Below are 17,292 nucleotides of genomic sequence, written 5' to 3' on the forward strand. Positions count from 1 at the left end.
TATTTTTATCCGGCTCTAAGGACTACAAGGACTAGAAGAGCTTGGACATTTAATAAAAGATTGATAATAATTTACATTTTTAATACAACATAAAGAAATAAAAAATACGTGCCACATAAAAAACAGAACAAAAAAAATAAAGGGTTTTTTATTGTTACATTTTAACTTTTACGATTTGTAAGGAACCCTCGCACGGAGCTTAAAAAGCTGCGCTTCCTTTTGTTATTAATTGGAAATATGCTGTGATTAGTGTAGAAAGAGGCTGAAGTATCGTATATAGATGAATTTATTTCTATTGCCTGAAACAGATAATACTGGTATTCAGAATAGATGGTTCTAACACGGTTCTAGCTTAAATGTAAGAGTAGGTAAATCTTTCTAATATCTACACAGTTTGATATTAAGTTTACAGTTTTAGAGATGATATACTTTACAAATAGCCACATAATCTATCTTCGAACTTTATAACCATACTGTCTATAAATTTTTATCATCATCCAGAGCTATTTAATATTAGGCCTACCTTATATATTAAAAAATATGCAAAATTTGTTGAATCAATTCTAGATTATTAATAATATTTATTAGAGAGTAATAAATTTATACAATGTGTCACATCACAAAACAAAAGTAATAGAAAAGTACCTACCTAGCTATTATATATAGCCAGTGGGAGATGTGTGGATGAAACAGGTCAGTTACTTTAAGACAAATTCATGAAGAGAGTGACTGTGAGAGAAGAAAGGAACTGTGCTCGCACACCATTGGTAGCGATATACCTTGTCAGGTACGACCCCCCTCCCGCGGTCACACATCGTGCTGAATTCCAAGTTTATTCATCACTGTGGGCTAATTTACATGCCTTTTTATTGTCACTTCACTGGTATCACGCCACCATATACCGTTAGTGCGGTACCATTCTATAAACATTCATACAGTGGCTAATAATCCTCTCTAACAGTCTGTCCTCCCCCCGCCGCCCACAAATATATTACAAATATATTATTTGATTTTAGGTTAAGTATTGTTACGTTACGTTATGTTACGTTAAATAGTCACAGCAGTGGAAAGTGTAAAATGTAATCATCGAAGTACGAAATATCCAGAACACTTACAGCAAACGATGTGCTAATATGATACGAATCAATGGCACTACTAAGGCTAGAAGCCCTAGGTACTGGTGGACAAATAATTTCCGCTTCAGATGCTTTGTTCGTCCGTAGAACAAGGCAAGACATCAGTCTCCTTAGTAATGTCTTTTTCTGTTTTGTATCACCTTCTATTCCATTTTTTACAGATTTTTGTTCTAAATATTGCTCAGCGACATCTGAATATAGTGAGCAGGCAGATGTTCCTAGATTAGGCGTAGGAGATTTCCTGTGTCCTGAAATTTTTTCTACATTCAAATATTCTAAAATAAAATGAAAATAACAATACAACTGAAACTTGGAAAATAAATGCTCTGGAGGATATTTTACTCAGAAAGGATTTCCAAATATTGGGGTCGGAGCTTATTTCTAAAATTAAAATTTCTATTTGTAATCACAACGAATTCTTTGTTTTAAGGACCAATTTGAAATAAGTTTATAGAAAATGCACCTCAGAATCGAGTCCATTATATAGTAGCTCTTACAGGAAACTTTGTCCGCATGACCGGGAAATGTCAATTGACTGGGTCAATTAGAAAGCACATATAAAGATATGTGCTAGATGGTATGGAGGTCACTCCATATAGTACGTGTAGGTATATCTATTAAATTTCATAATGCAATCATTATCGAGCCGTTAAGGTGTCAAGACTTAATTAACAAATAAACAAACAAATATTTTCACCCTTACCTAATATTAGTAAGAAAGTAAGTACAATATAAGTTTTTAATATTTATAATTATAGTTAATTATTGTAAACACTAATATAACCTTTTGTTTATTATTAAGTATTTAAATCCTTAATACATATCATAAAAAGAATAGTACAACTAGCTAACCCGGTAAATGTTGTTTTGCTCTTTACTGAGTCCATTTTATTTTATTGGGATAAAACTATGCTACTCTTAAATACAAATTTACAAAATTCCATTGAATGGTTTCGGGAATTAGTGTAAACGAACGGACATCGTTATACTAAAATTTTATGCCTTAAGGTGTAATGTGAGTATTTCGTAGATACCTAACTGAATGTGGAAAATAATATATCGTAAATTACCTTGGAATATTGTAAGCAAAGAACGAGACTTCCTTTCAGAAAGTGATACGGGTGTAGACCTAACAGTAATATTACTAGAAGAACATGCAACTTCCTTCACGTACGCCATGCTTGCATACCGTATTTCCACACTAGAAAGAACATGCTTCGTCGAAGCATTTTCAGAAATGTCAGTTGCCTTAGTTTCTTTTGAAAATAAAACTAATGTATTCTTATTTTCATCTTTTGTCTTTAAAATGTTTCTACTTTTAACATTATCTATAAGCATTTTTCTTTCGTTACCTACACTCTTTGCTTTTCTTCTTAAATTTTCGGTTCTTGCTTTAATATTTTCTTTTTTTGATGATTCGATTTTAGTTACCTTTTTATTATTTACATGTTTCGTTTGTGTTTCTTTGGCATTAAGTAATCCATTTTTATGCTTGAATTTTTTTCTTACATCCCCAACTGATACAAAACTAAATTTACAAATGCATTGCTTACGATGACTTATCTTTTTAGATATTGTATGCTCTATTGTCTTTTTTACTTTATCATATTGTTTCCGCGAAAGTGTAATAGGTTTCTTTTTCGTAAATTGTTCTACTTGCAGGAAGACTTGTATGTTGCGATTTAGAATCATCTGCTGATAAATAGAAGGCTGTTCTATGATCGACTTCTTGATTCGAATAGGTATTTTTACTAAGTCTTTCTTATTTTCTGTATATGGTCCATTTGGTTTAATCTTATTCGTTGGATTTGTTTCATTACTTTCGTTAGATTCAACATTAATGTTCGGGTTTCCTTGTTCTGTTTGTTTTTTATAGTTTGTCTTTTGTTTTTCTTGCATATGTTCTATTTCATTTAAATATTTCTGATCACAGCATGCACATGAAGTTACATCGACTAAGCTAAGTCCCGTCAGTAAACTTTTTTCGCTAAAATATTTCAATATTATTTAGCATTTTAATATAAATAGTTTGCAGTTGTCATTAAATAAATATCTATTTATGAGTGAAATGCAAAACTATTAATGAATAGTAACACGTATATGGTACGAATATCTACAATACACACAGTGCAAATTTTACATATTTTCTTAACATTTGATATTTAACCTTTGGTAAACAGATACCTACTATTAGATTACTTATTTTAGAAAAAAAGCAACAACTGCAAATCTACAAACAATTCAGAATATCGTCTTAGAAATTTAAGTGTTATTGTATTTATGGTATAATAACTAATATATCCACTTAGCAATATAAAAAAAAATAATGTAAACTATAAACCATTGTCTTCGATAGAAAATTTGGAATGGAACTTCCACACCACTTGGCGGTGCCTAAAATAAACAAAAAATAAAATATAAAAAAAAAATGTATTTAAAATACGAACAAAAGTTCTAATTCACCAAAAAAAAATTTCTTTGATCACGATGGTAATGTTTTGTCTTCAATAATATTTTTTTGTTTGTAATGTACTCTTAATCAGATAATTTTACAGCAAGGAAATAAAACAAATAGGTAGGTTATAAATAAAAAAATAAATATGATGTTGATACAAACCGGAGGCGATACGGATTGTGTATATTTGTCTATACCAAGGAGTTTCCTAATCTCCTTATCTCTTTTTATAGGGTCGGAGATACAACAATTATCTCCTTTGTAATGTTTAGTAGATGCTGAAATAAAACATTACAATTTGACTATTTGTTCTATAAATAATATTTATAAGTAATTAGATTTTGACCACAACTTCGCTCGTGTGACTGGTGTATATTGACTTGCCGGGATAAATATTACTGGGAAAAATTTAGGCGTCAAGAAGTATCAAGCAAACAAACTCTCTTTCACATTTATAACATTTGATATTAAATTTTAATACTGTAAAAAGTATTCACCGAATCGCTCCTTAGTATTATTTTTTCGGTGGCGAGTCATAGGAGATTTAAGGCCTTGGCTGGTCCGATCCTCACGTCTGAAATTATAATTAAAAAATATGTATATCTTCACATGTTAATCCCAGATCTTTTACGGGATCAGCAGAGAACAATGCTGATTTTTTAATGGGTGAAAATGAAATGGCGGGGCACCAGTGATAGATAATTGGTGAGGATAAAGGCAGGTCAGTTGGCCCATCGTGAAGAATTCAACAAAAATTAACCACGATGGTTCCCAAGAGGCACCGCGTGGAGGTCGACCTGATAGGGTATATTGCTAGCAATGGGGTTATTAGAACCCATTACAAACAATCCCTTTCCCCCCACAATGCTGATTTGCACAAGGGCAAACATCGTGATGTAAATTAACATAAATAATATAAAAATTAATTATTAATCAATAATTTTTGTGCTTATTTATAGTACAGGAATTAATGAATATACTTATTTGCTATTTTTTCGAATACGTAGTAATGTGCAATTAGTAATACAATTTTCGCAATGTTATAGATTATATCAATATAAAATAATTACTACCTACATACGCATTAAAAGTAATTGGATATTCTATATTTTATACAAGTACAACATGATAACACCTTTGTAATATTCATATCGTTTCTTCCATAATAAGTACTTTAATTAATAAACATAAAAAAGAAGGAGGTCATTACAATTTGACGGTGTTTTTTAGATACGCAAGTCTTTAATAATTTTTAAAGCCATTATAATTATTTATTTTTCGTAAAAAAGGTATAAGTGAAATGAAAACATTCTCCTAAGTAGGTAAGATAATATTACAACACAGGAAGTTTATCATGACCATTATAAAGTATTGTTCTGTGACCATCATGTTGCTGTTTATCTCTTAAACTTTGGCCATTAATTTCCATCAGCTGTCGTTTTAAATTATTCGGCTCTACTAATGCCTTATCATAAAGTAACCAACAATTATATACAAGGACCATATGCCAAATAAAAAAATTAGATAGCTGCAAATCCTATTTTCGTTATTAGAAATTACTTACATTGACAAGCATTTATGCATACGAAATAGCTACATTCCTAAAGAGGAATGCGCATTAACTATGGCCGAGGAAAGTTATTTTGAGTGATATTTTAGATAATTATGGAAATCCAAAATAAACACCGTCTAAGTATATTTAATTCGAAATATAATTTCTTCAAATATTTATCTGTAGTCAGGACATATTTTTTATTTATTTTGACATTATAACTAAGAATACTACAACCACACTGTCCATGAACACTGTACATGACCACTTTATCTACAGAATGTCGTAAGATAATAAAAGAATTAAATACACCATACCAAGAAAGGGAAAACTAAAAATAAAATCCTTATCCTTTTCCTTATGCCTATATTCTTGTTCTTTAGTCTTTACTAAACCATCTGAGACCCGAGTACAGCAATGGGTTAATAATTATTTATTATGGTGTGTTAGTTACTACATATGATTAAATAGTATTTTTAATGATTAAAATTGGAATAGTAGCAACGCCTGTGCTATCAGTATACGCTGGCGGGCCATAAATGAGAGATGATAGGCGAGGATGAAATCAGGTTAGTTAGCCCATTGTGACGAATTCCACAAGAATTAACAACAATGGTTTCCAGGAGGAATTGCGTGGAGGTCGACCTGATTGATAGAAATGGACTGTTAAACCCCATTACTAACAACCCCTTTACCCCTTAACTAAATAGTTGTACCTGTGACAAATTTCCAAACTGTCTCTTATGTTTAAAACAGATGTAGTTTTGTCCAACGTTGGAATGTCATCTACCTGTCGAAAAAAATAATCCTTATTACTGGTATTAACATAATAAAACATGGTAAAATTAATACTAAATATTACATATTTAGTATTAAACTATTGGCTACTTAGTTTTTCGTTGTACTTACTTTCATTTTATAAGAATTGTATTATTTAGTTGACATTTTAATTTACTATAAAGATACTTAAAATTTATTCAGAAACATTAAAAATGGCTAAATTGCTTTTAAAAATGTGTAAGTAAGGTTAGATATAACCTGACTTCTATATGAATGCACTTAATTGTGTTTACTTACGTCATCTCCATATAAAGTTCGAGAAAGTGATCTTTTCCTGGGTTCTTTTTCGCTTTGCGTTAAAAATAAATTCTCCATAGAATTCAAAAGTACATCATTGTCGTAGCTTTGTGTACCTACTCCTTTTAATGTTTTCTTTACTCGCAAGTCGGTAGTGAAAGTTCCTTGTTGAAATAATACATCGTAATACTCATTTTCTGCATCTATATTCACGGCTACTCTTGATTCATTATTATTTAAATTGTCATTCCTTGTTTTCTTTTCATTAGCTTTAATTATCTGTCTCGTATATGACTCTATTAATGCTTTTTTAGTTAATATATGTTCTGTATTAGTCTCTTTTGTTTTCGTCGAATTTAATCGTAATATTTTTTTACTATTTCCGATTTTATTTCTAAATTTGTCTATTGTATTGATTTGTGTCATTTTAGAAGGAGTTGTTGTTTTATTTAATCTTCCTTGCCGTTTAACTCTATTGGTTTTGCTATTCGCATTTTCATCAAATTCTTGGCGTTTTACATTCATAAAACCCAGTTTTGTTTCAAAAGTTTTATTTTCTTTTCTTTGCAACCTAGAGTTCGCAGGCGGCGAAGGCGTTCTACTTCGGCCGACAATACTGTTTATTTTTTTACTTTCAAGTTTTGGACTTCGAACGAACCAACTTTGTTTAGTACTTTCATTATTCATAATCACTGTTTGTGGTGAAGACTTTACATTATTTCCGTTCAACGGATTTTTTATAATCAGGACATTATCAGGCGATTCTTGATTAGGATAAACTGATATTATAACAACAGGACTTTGACATTTCTTAAGATTATTATCAAATTCATTATTACCATCAACTAAATTAGATTCAGCATTAGTACTTTTGCATTGGATTTTTTTATCCATTGTATTTATTTTTGAATTATTCGTATCTATATTTAACAGACCTTTATCAAAATTTACTTGAGTACCATAGGACTGTTTACTGAAATATTTAAGTACAATTACCTATGTATTATAAGTAATTATAAGTGTACTTACAGCAAACTATAATTAGAATTTAAACATTCTAGATAGGTAAGATATTGAGATAAGAAAAAAAAACTTTTAATTTTTTTTTACTATTGTAATGAAATTGTAACTAGACTATGAATGTACATGCAATATTTAGGAAAAAATAATATGAGGGATATTAATAACACTAATAGATGTTAAAACAATATTTTTAGAATTTTTGTCTGTTTGTCTGTCTGTCTGTATATTTATTCCGGCATCACACGAAAACTGCTGCACTTAATTAGATGCCGTTTTGACAGTTATATTTCTGAAGATCTAACTTAAAATCTGGTGTATGTTTCAACTTGATACACCGTCTAGAAGTGACCTATTTAATATGTTTATCTACTTTTGAAATCTACGCATACAAAAAAATGTAGCGGACAAAAAGCTAATGACAATATATAGACAGAAAAATGCAAGTAAAGTGAAATGATTATATAAACTTTACCTTGGTGAAGTATTTCTTTTAACTGGTACATTATATCCATCATATGTCTGCATATCAGTCTTAATATTAAAATCCCGTTGGTTTCTAAAATAAAATTTTCGATTAGGTACTTACACGTCAAAAATATAGTTTTATAAAATATCCCCTTAACTATTTTTCTCGCTTTATAATCGTTACTTTAACGTTATCTCAATAATCCATTCACTTCCCACTACTGGATACGGGCCTCTGTCCATAAAAAAAGATATAGTTTACTATGCCACGCTGGCCAGGCAACCACCGTATTTTTTTTCTCTATTACAAATGTGTTGTGCTTTATTCTATTAATGGCCTTTTTTTTAAGCGATAAAAATGAATAAATTATTTGTATAATGTTTTTGCATAAATAAATTCACTGGATCGATTCCCAATTGAATCAATTTAGGAAACGAAATTTTCAAAATTAATTCAGCTTGGCATGTAAGTACTACATAATGTTGTACACTATAGTAGCTGTAGTGGCATTACTCAATTACATCTCTAAAGTATTTACCTACTTACTTAAACCAATTACGAGTACTTACTGTGTATTAGTTTGTTGGATAGGTAAATAAGTGGGTGATGCACTGTATTTTGTTGCATAATAGTTTGTTGCAACTGGAAAAATAAGCAAAGTTGTCAAAACTGTATAGATTATTATATATATATATTCTCTAAATATATTTACAATTGCTTACCTGGTCGATCATTGACTGTGGCTGCGCACCTAAGTACATATCTATCATCATCAGCTAGCCCCAGTCGACCAGTAATTCTGATATGACTCTTTTGAGGACTAACATCAACCGTGTCACCTTTAACGAAATTCGAACACTCACAGCTGCGAAACAATTTGTCTTCTTTTTTAATATTATTCCGAGATATTTCTAATTTGTTAGTTACCGTTTCTTTAATTTTTCTTTTACCTTTTTTCATTTTTTTATCCATATTCAAAGAGCATAAAACTTGATTAAGATAGTTTATTTGTTCTAAAGATACGTTATTATTTGAATTATCATTTGAATTATCTGTGAAATTATTGTTAAAGTAACTTGCACTCCCTGTGATTTTGATTTCGTAAACTTTTTCTCTGTTTCTACCAGCGACGACTAAATAAACATTTCGTGTTTGTACAGAACTTTCTTGATTAGATAACGTCGCGTGAATCTTTTTTGTACTATCCCTTTGTCTTTTAAAAACATTTAGACTCTGTATTTGTGCAGTTCTCGGTGTTACTGATACTTTTATAAGTGGTCTTTCTTTGGCAATTTTTGTTTGTTGAAAGTTTTTCAGTATGATAAAATTGTAAGGCCCCAACTGGCTTGTGTGATTGAGGACTGCGTAATGTTTAAATATCTGAAAAACAGAAAATACACAGTATGAAATAAAATATTAGTGTTCTTTCACATGACGAGCGGCGGAGCGTCAAATTTGTTTATCGTTTGTCGATTAAACGGACTCCTATTTAAATTTAATCCTGTATATTGTATATGAAATAAGATTTTAATATTCATTATGCCCAAAAAATGAAAAAATACGTATTATTCATATTACCTTACCTCTCTTTCAGAAGTTTTCTTTAAAATCAGAGACCTAGACGTCTTATTATTAGTATTATTCAGTTGCAAAAATTCTGTTTCTTGTGATGTCTTTACAACATTAAACGAACCAATAGTATTTATTTGCTGTTGAATATTCTCGTTTAGGACTAAATTCCTACATGGCCTTTTCGCTGGCGGTTTTAAGAAATCCAGCGATTCTAAATAAAAACAGAATAAAAATAAAATACGATAGGATACAAAAAAAAAAAACAAGATATATAAAATAAATCAAAATAATTTATAACTGACCTATTATTTCAGAATAGACACCGCTGTAATCCATTTCAATAATTTTGAAAATACAATATTTATTTAAAATATCACGATAAAAACGTTTTATTAAAATAATTATTTTAAGACATTATTCTGACATTTATTTGACTTTTACGCCACTTTAAATGTGTATTATGTAGGATAATTAAAAAATAAGCACTAACAATAAAAAAAATACAATAAAAAAATAACATCATTTAAATTTATTTACATCTAATGATGTGCCTAAAAATTTAGTTAATATCCATAACCAACATATTTAGGACTTTCTTAGAAAACCTACGGAAGAACAGATAAACATAAATAAGGATTTACGAATAAAAACTTTTTACAAAGTGACGTTTAGTAAAGTTTATAGAGTGTTTTTATATATTTCACTAAATTCTTGCAAAATACCATGGATTAAAAATAAATCTAAAATAAAAAACACATTTTGATGAAATTTGAAGTGTACAATGATTAAACAAAATACACATACAATAAAATAATGGCATTAGTTTTAGAAGATCGTCTAAGAACTGAAATGGTGATCCCAGTTTCTAAGGAGACATTCTTCAATACTAATTGGCAGCCGACTAAGCCACCGTTATGCGCCTACGATATGCTCTACCATCCACCAGACTACAATCCTAAGTCCGCTAGATCTGACCGTCAGGAACCGAAGATCATTAGAAGAAACATTTGGAACCAAGTACTAAAATAAATAGTCGTCAAATTTTGAAAATAGTAGTTATAATCATTCATGCGTTATTATAATTGTTATCAATTGACGTAAATTTAAACACGTATTGATGTTTTTAAAAAAAAATATGTGCAATGTAAAGAAACATTTGAAAAGGTATTGAAAAGAGAGATAGTCAGGTGTTTATGATAACAAACTGTGGACAAGTACAAGTATAGTGTTTTGTAATAATATAAATCAAATAATCCATATATCTATACCCACATAAAACCGTTTATTTTGACTGACTATTAATCATCATCATCATCATTTCAGCCATTATTCGTCCACTGCTGGACATAAGCTTCCCCCTTAGACTGCCATAAAGAACGGTCCTGAGCCACTTGCATTCACTGACTATTAATGCACATCTAAAATTGCAAAGTTTAGATAGCTGAAATTTGTAAAAATTATTTTTTAACATAGGAATTAGTGGATTCCTATGTTAGAAAGAATTTTTCAAAATTCTAATATAAAAGAGAAAAGGACATCACGCGGGAAAAGCCGCAGGTAACTGCTAGTAGGTGTATAAAATAATTCTAAAATAGAAATTCTTTATTTTAGTGATTCTTAGAGTCTAAAAAGTGCTACTGTAATACAGTAAATTTCATCAGATAATGCATTCATATTTGTCATTATTTGTTGTGTTTTACAACGAATAATAACATGTCTAAATATTCAATATGGTTAACTAATGTCATTATGTGAAAGTGAGTTTGTTTATTTATTTGTTTATCTTAACGGCTCTGCGTACCGATCATTATGACTCGTAACACGGATTATGATTCGTGAAAATAATTTCGAGATTTTATAATAGAGAATAGAGAAAGGATTCGAAACACTATCTCTATTTAGAGCTTATTTCGAAAGAACCGAGAACTGTCGTCCAGGTAGTAAATATAAAAATACTAACCCTCTACCACCACCTACCTTTTTTTCTTATCAGAATAAGAAAAAAACTATTATTTTACGTTACCTCTTAAATTGCAGCAAATAATATAGATTTTTCTAAGAGACTACAACACGGGGTTCTTCAAAATAGATATATAGAGGTTTCTTTAGAGTCGGCAACACTGCTATAAGATTTTTATATATTAATATAATGTACAAAATATTAGTTTCATATTTTCAGTAAAAATTCAGTTTCATTTAAACCTCATAGGAAACTAGGTAGGTAGGGGGAAAGGGATTGTTAGCAATAGAGTTTGATAGCCCCATTGTTAACAATTTTAGCCCTATTAGGTCGACCTCCACGTGGTTCCCCCTGGAAACCATCGTGAATAATTCTTATTGAATTCGTCACGATGGGCTAACTGACCTGCTTCATCCTCACCTATCATCCTTCACTGGTGCCCCGCCGGTGTATACCGATAGCGCGGTGGGGTTACCATTCCATTATTACTCATTAAAAACTAGGTAGGTATCTACGATAAGTTATTTTTCTAAATTTTTATAAGAGCACTTGTGTAAATGTTAACGTACCTACACTTAGTTTTGTGAACATTGCAAACAGAGAAATTTTATGTAAAAATGCAAATTAACATTTTCATTGATAGTAAATTAGAGAATTTTCTATCTAAAAGACGACTGTTTACTGTATCTGTTCGACTTTTGTCATATAAAATATGCCACTCGAAATTATTATTGGTGAGTTGTGTTACTGTGGGAGTGAAATTTTCAAGGATCTATTAAGGGTCTGACTTTCATTGCTTGGCTGATAGTAATTACCATAACTGCTATGGGAACCGATTAACATTAATAATGCTGTGTTTGTTTCCTTCATAGCCAACTCTTAATATAAGCATAGTTAAAATCTTAGGGCGCAGCAAAGGATTTTCAACGGGTTTTCAAAGTTTTGTTAGTTACAAAATTATCTTGTGTGTGATAGATATCACACTATTTAGTAGTTCTGTAATAAATCATTGAATTAAAACAGAAGTAACTACTTCTGTTCTAATTCAATGAAATAAACTTATTTCATCAAAAATTAAAACCTATAACTTTTATACTATTATTAACTTACAAGTAGGTAACGGTATTTGTAATGTTATCATTAAAGCGAAACTAAATTAGGTATATACTCGTATGTATGTATGTAAATTCTTTCGCGTGAAATAATTATATATAATTTGCATATATTAAGTGATAGGAATAACACAAAACATTTCTATATCATCTTATATAATTATATATAGATGGCCATGTGGTCCCGGTATAGAATAGGCCACGCCTTCCTATCCCGTAGGTGTTGTAAGTGCCGACTAAGGGAGAGCGAGGCATGGGCTGTAGCATCACTCTTAAAACATCTCTAAAGCCTGACTGCGGTTGCTAATCCACCTGCCAAGCGTGGCAACTACTGATGCCAACAGCTGATATGATGATGATAAATATGATATATAGATTATACTAGCAGTTATGTTACAAAAATTAAGAGGAGAAATCTCGAAAATAAAACCGTGTGCTAAACCGCCTAGTCAGGATTGTCATAGCAAGCTAATATCCTTTTTATTGGTGGATCGCTATGGTTTTTATTATATATTCTTATATTATTATTTAATCTTATATATTTTTATTTTTATTTATCTATATAGGCGAGAAAGAGTTTGTTAATACTGGGAACTAGCGACTTCTACTATGCTATGCTATCAATATACCCAGTTAGGTCGACCTCCACGCAGTCCCTCGGCAAACTATCGTGGTTAATTCTTGATAAATTCGTCAGCATGGGCTACCTTACCTGCCTTTATCCTTACCTATCATCCCACATTGATGCCTGGCCAGCATATATCGATAGAATAGGCAAGGTTATTCTATTATATAATAAATTAAGAATGAATAATGTGTATCCCATACAGACGAATTATGTTTACAAATGGATTGTGCTTTTTTTGTGAAATTCTCCATGGTACCTACAGTTTATTTTTATAGGCGACTGTTACCACTTTCCATCAGGTGGGCCGTCAACTTGTTTGCCATTCTGATTTGCATAAAAAAAAACAATTCACAAAAGAAGTATATATAGTGTATCTAATAAACTTATTATTTAAATCCAAACATACTGCATTCATTGATTAAGGTATTTCCAGTAAAAAAAGGAAAAACATATATTTTCTAGCATCCAATGGGTATTAAAAAATCAGGAAAATAGCTAAGTATTATTATAACAATTAAACAGCACTAGTGTAACATACGATTGAATATCTAATATGAGGAAGTATGTAAGTAGCACCAGTAATTGATAATGAATAGAGAGAGGGTAACATGGTATATCGAAGCGAAACTTTTATATATAAAATACATTCGGAATTATGGAAATATTACGTATATTATATATATATACAAATGCAGGCATTGTAGACAAAAATTAAAAATACATATTTTACCATAGGTAAGTGTTTTTTGTAGAAATTTGTGGAAGTCCATATTACTAGTTGATGGTTAGAATTTCAATTTTAGGCTTTGAACAGTTAACATTAGGCTTCAAGCAACTATTTATTAATTTGCTCGAAGATGCCTCGTTTATAGGTGAATGGACGGAATGGCGGTCAGAGATTGATGGCTAATACGGAAGGTTTTAGAATTTCTGGTAATAATAATGGTAGTCAAACTTCGAGTATTGGCAGTCGCACGCATACTAATGGCAGGGGAATTAAACAAAATAATTCTAATCAACATACCTGCAGTTAGATTAAGAATTACCTCCTTTTTGAAGTCGATTGTAAATAGATGGATCATAAATAAATGAAAAGTAAAATAGATGTATAGACCATATGATTTCAGCCAAAGGTACACTTTTAAATTTGTAACAAATCCAAATGAATAATAGGTTAATCGATTTTTTATTTTTACTAATGTTAGACATCAACTGCCTGTCTTATCGTCGGTTCAATTGTTCGTTTGTTTCTATTAAAATGAAATATGACCGTACGGTCTATTGTAACAAAAATAAGCAATAAGTATCTTTTTTTATTTATTTAAATTTATTTTAATTTTAAGGAATTACATAAAGGAATATCCTCGACAACTCACTTTCGCCTTGGAAGACCTAAACGGAAGCCCTTTGATTTGCCAACAAAGGAATTTGTACGGACACAAGGTAATTTATAAATATACATACTTGATACCAAAGAGACACTATACAAAAATCGTCTGCTTGAGTGAGTCAATGAAATAACAAGGTTCGTACCTTACTTCCGTAGGCATGACTCGTTATCCTCGAGAAAAACAAACGCATGAGGACATCAAAGTGTATTCTGTAATGGCAATGGTGCTATCTATGTCTATAGACGACTATTACCACTTCCCATCAAATGGGCTGTCAGCGTGTTTCCTATTCTATCTTAAAAAAAGCTAGTCAATTCATATTAATATATTATTTAATTAAAATACCTAGACATACATTAATAATAATAAAAAAAATCATCATCACCTCTGACAACCATAGACCTCTTCCTTGGAGGGTTGAGGGTGGCCAGTGGTTGCCATGTTTGGCAGACGTGTTGGCAACCCCAGGATTTTGATAATGTTTTAAGAAGGACGCTGCTGCTTATCCCTCAACTATTAAATTTCCTCAGTTGTCTCTTCCGACACCCACGAGAAAAGCTGTGACCCATTTTATTCAGGGATCACATAGCAAAAAAATATGCTTAAACTAATTAATACCTAATCAAAAACATTTCCACAGAACACTCGTCTATGTTTCGGTGAGCAATTTTTTTAAACAATGTCAATAGGTAAATGCCGATGTTACCGCAGTCTCTTGAGTAAACATCGGAAAATTAATAGATTTAAATTCACATATGAAGTCTTTGGTGTCACCCAATTAGAACGCAATTATTGGATATCCCCTTATGTAATAGCATAGTATAAGTAGTAATACTATAATAGTAATAGTATGTGTTTGTAACACTTATCATGTTAACTATTTGTTTAACTGCTGTTTTAATTGATATACATATTTAAGTCACTATATTACAATATAACAGCTATAACTATTGTTAGATATTAAATAATTATACATTATAATTATGTATGAAAAGATAAGGGCATGCACAAACGAACGACTTTTATACATAATTATGCACTTGCTACAGAATGCAAAGTTTTACATTTTGAGTTTTACATTACAAAGTTTAACTGGCATCAAAGTCGGTACTGAAAACAGATTAGCACAGTTTTTTTTCGAACGATCTTAGTAAGAACCATCTAGTAAGATGGACGAGCTTACCATCTAGTATTGAGATCGTTCGAACGTTCATTAACTTCATCATTGCATCGCCTATATATATCCTTATCCGCTATCTAATGTTGCCAGTTTGGGTATTTCTCGTAATTGTGGGTAAACGCACAATTATGGGGAATTGTAATTGATGGAGTAACTTTTGTAGAAAAATAAAATGGGTGTGTAGAAATGCGTGGTGACTTTGTTATTTTGTTGTTTTTTGTATAGTATTAATTATTATAAATTTCGTATAATAAAATAAGATGAATATAGTAACACGAGGTAAAGAAATCAATACAAAGAAAGCAATTTTTTGTAGTACTTGTGGTGCTTTTACGGTGAAACGTAGCGAAAATCGACACATGTTTATCATTATCATATCAGCCTTTACCTGTCCACTGCTGAAAAAGTCTCCCCCTTGGGGAGGGGGGGAGGTTAGCCAATAGTTGCCACTCTTAGCAGGCGGATTGGCAACCGCAGTTAGGCTTTGGAGATGTTTTAAGAAGGACACTGCTACCCATCCCTCGCCCTCCCTTAGTCGTCTCTTACAACACCCAGGGGAAAGGAAATGGCGGCCTATTCTATGCACACCTTACCATTACCACAGGGTAAATATTTTATATAAAAAAAAAACATTTTATATTATGATGATTTAAGCTTTTTTGTTTCCAGTTAAAAATGAAAACCCTCATATGCGCATATACAATGTTCTGGAATGGGCCGTACTTCTCAGTGATGGAAAACCAAGTTTGTGCGATTGAGGCTCACGCTTTATTCAAGAAGACTTCCATCAATCAAGAGCCATAATATGGAAAAATACGTTCCCAACATTTGTGTCAATATTTTACTTACATACAAAACATATTGTTAAAGTGAAATTATTTTCATATTAGCTATTATTCTAATACCATTTATTCTTCCAAATACAATATTTTATAACTTGACTGCATATGACTTCGTCTGCTTGATCAGCTTTCTTCATCCCATACTATATATATACACTATATACTACATACTACTATATACTACTATATTTGTACTACTACTATACTACGTGTAACTATATCAAATTAAATGATGATTTTATCATTTAAATGAAATTAGCAGTACCGTTAAGGTGTTATGGATAACAAACAAGCACACTTTTAAGGATTTAATAGCAATAGAAATAAGTAGTTAGGAGGTACCTATAATTAACAGGAATACGTTTCCTTTTTGATCTCAAAATAAATGAAGTTCATCACTATTACATGCACAAAAATAATCAAAACAATTGGTACTAAATCTTCTTCCAAAGAACTCTATGTAAAGCATAATGCGGTTTCACAGGAGGTTTAGTTCTCGCTTATCTTACTAATATAATAAAATTGTAACTAGACAATGTCTATACATGGGAAATATTTAAGAAACAATTATATAAGAAATCTTAATAGTAGCAATAGAAATCAATACAATATTTTTTAGGAATTTTGTGTTTGTTTATATCTCTATAGCACGATGCCCGCAAAAACTACTGCACCATTTCGAATGCGATATTCATTGTTGTGTTCTGGAGATGCATGTATAAGATATGCACCATACTTGATACTTTGTCTAGAATTGATTAATTTCATTGTTTTTCACTTTAAAAATCGTACACAGTAACAGCTAAAAAACTTGGAAATAATATAATTTCTAAAATGAGTTTCTTATGGGCAGTATGATTTTTAATAAGACACAAAGACGTATAATGTATATCGCGGA

The 17,292-nt window shown here is 30.8% G+C and overlaps 2 protein-coding genes across 2 annotated transcripts; one reads left to right on the forward strand and one right to left on the reverse strand.

Moving 5' to 3' along the window:
• Positions 1 to 64: 64 nt before the first annotated feature.
• LOC116412879 (uncharacterized) lies at positions 65 to 8,564 on the reverse strand. The gene is made up of 10 exons (XM_052896082.1): positions 8,432 to 8,564; positions 7,716 to 7,799; positions 6,221 to 7,193; positions 5,860 to 5,933; positions 4,089 to 4,165; positions 3,754 to 3,869; positions 3,478 to 3,530; positions 2,207 to 3,123; positions 1,116 to 1,384; positions 65 to 299 (listed from the first exon to the last, which is right to left on the reverse strand). Exons 2-10 carry the CDS (start codon positions 7,766 to 7,768, stop codon positions 162 to 164), a joined length of 2,670 nt encoding a protein of 889 aa, XP_052752042.1. The 5' UTR covers positions 7,769 to 7,799; positions 8,432 to 8,564; the 3' UTR covers positions 65 to 161.
• Positions 8,565 to 10,094: 1,530 nt separating this feature from the next.
• LOC113515243 (uncharacterized) lies at positions 10,095 to 16,529 on the forward strand. The gene is made up of 3 exons (XM_026899403.3): positions 10,095 to 10,298; positions 14,325 to 14,424; positions 16,222 to 16,529. The coding sequence occupies exons 1-3, from the start codon at positions 10,095 to 10,097 to the stop codon at positions 16,308 to 16,310; spliced, it is 393 nt and encodes a 130-aa protein (XP_026755204.1). The 3' UTR covers positions 16,311 to 16,529.
• The last annotated feature ends 763 nt before the right edge of the window (positions 16,530 to 17,292 follow it).

This window comes from Galleria mellonella, unplaced genomic scaffold, assembly GCF_026898425.1.
Source record: "Galleria mellonella isolate WM207_F2 unplaced genomic scaffold, CSIRO_AGI_GalMel_v1 utg312, whole genome shotgun sequence".
Taxonomy (NCBI): domain Eukaryota; kingdom Metazoa; phylum Arthropoda; class Insecta; order Lepidoptera; family Pyralidae; genus Galleria; species Galleria mellonella.

Excerpts from the sequence above, each read along its gene's own strand:
- LOC116412879 (XM_052896082.1), bottom strand. The coding sequence starts at position 7,768 with ATGCAGACATATGATGGATATAATGTACCAGTTAAAAGAAATACTTCA. Across the intron at positions 3,870-4,088 it reads TAATACTAAGGAGCGATTCG|CATCTACTAAACATTACAAA; the intron begins GTGAATACTTTT and ends GTTTTATTTCAG. Across the intron at positions 1,385-2,206 it reads TTTGCTTACAATATTCCAAG|GACACAGGAAATCTCCTACG; the intron begins GTAATTTACGAT and ends AAAAAATTTCAG.
- LOC113515243 (XM_026899403.3), top strand. The coding sequence starts at position 10,095 with ATGGCATTAGTTTTAGAAGATCGTCTAAGAACTGAAATGGTGATCCCA. Across the intron at positions 10,299-14,324 it reads GAAGAAACATTTGGAACCAA|GAATTACATAAAGGAATATC; the intron begins GTACTAAAATAA and ends TTTAATTTTAAG. Across the intron at positions 14,425-16,221 it reads GGAATTTGTACGGACACAAG|TTAAAAATGAAAACCCTCAT; the intron begins GTAATTTATAAA and ends TTTTGTTTCCAG.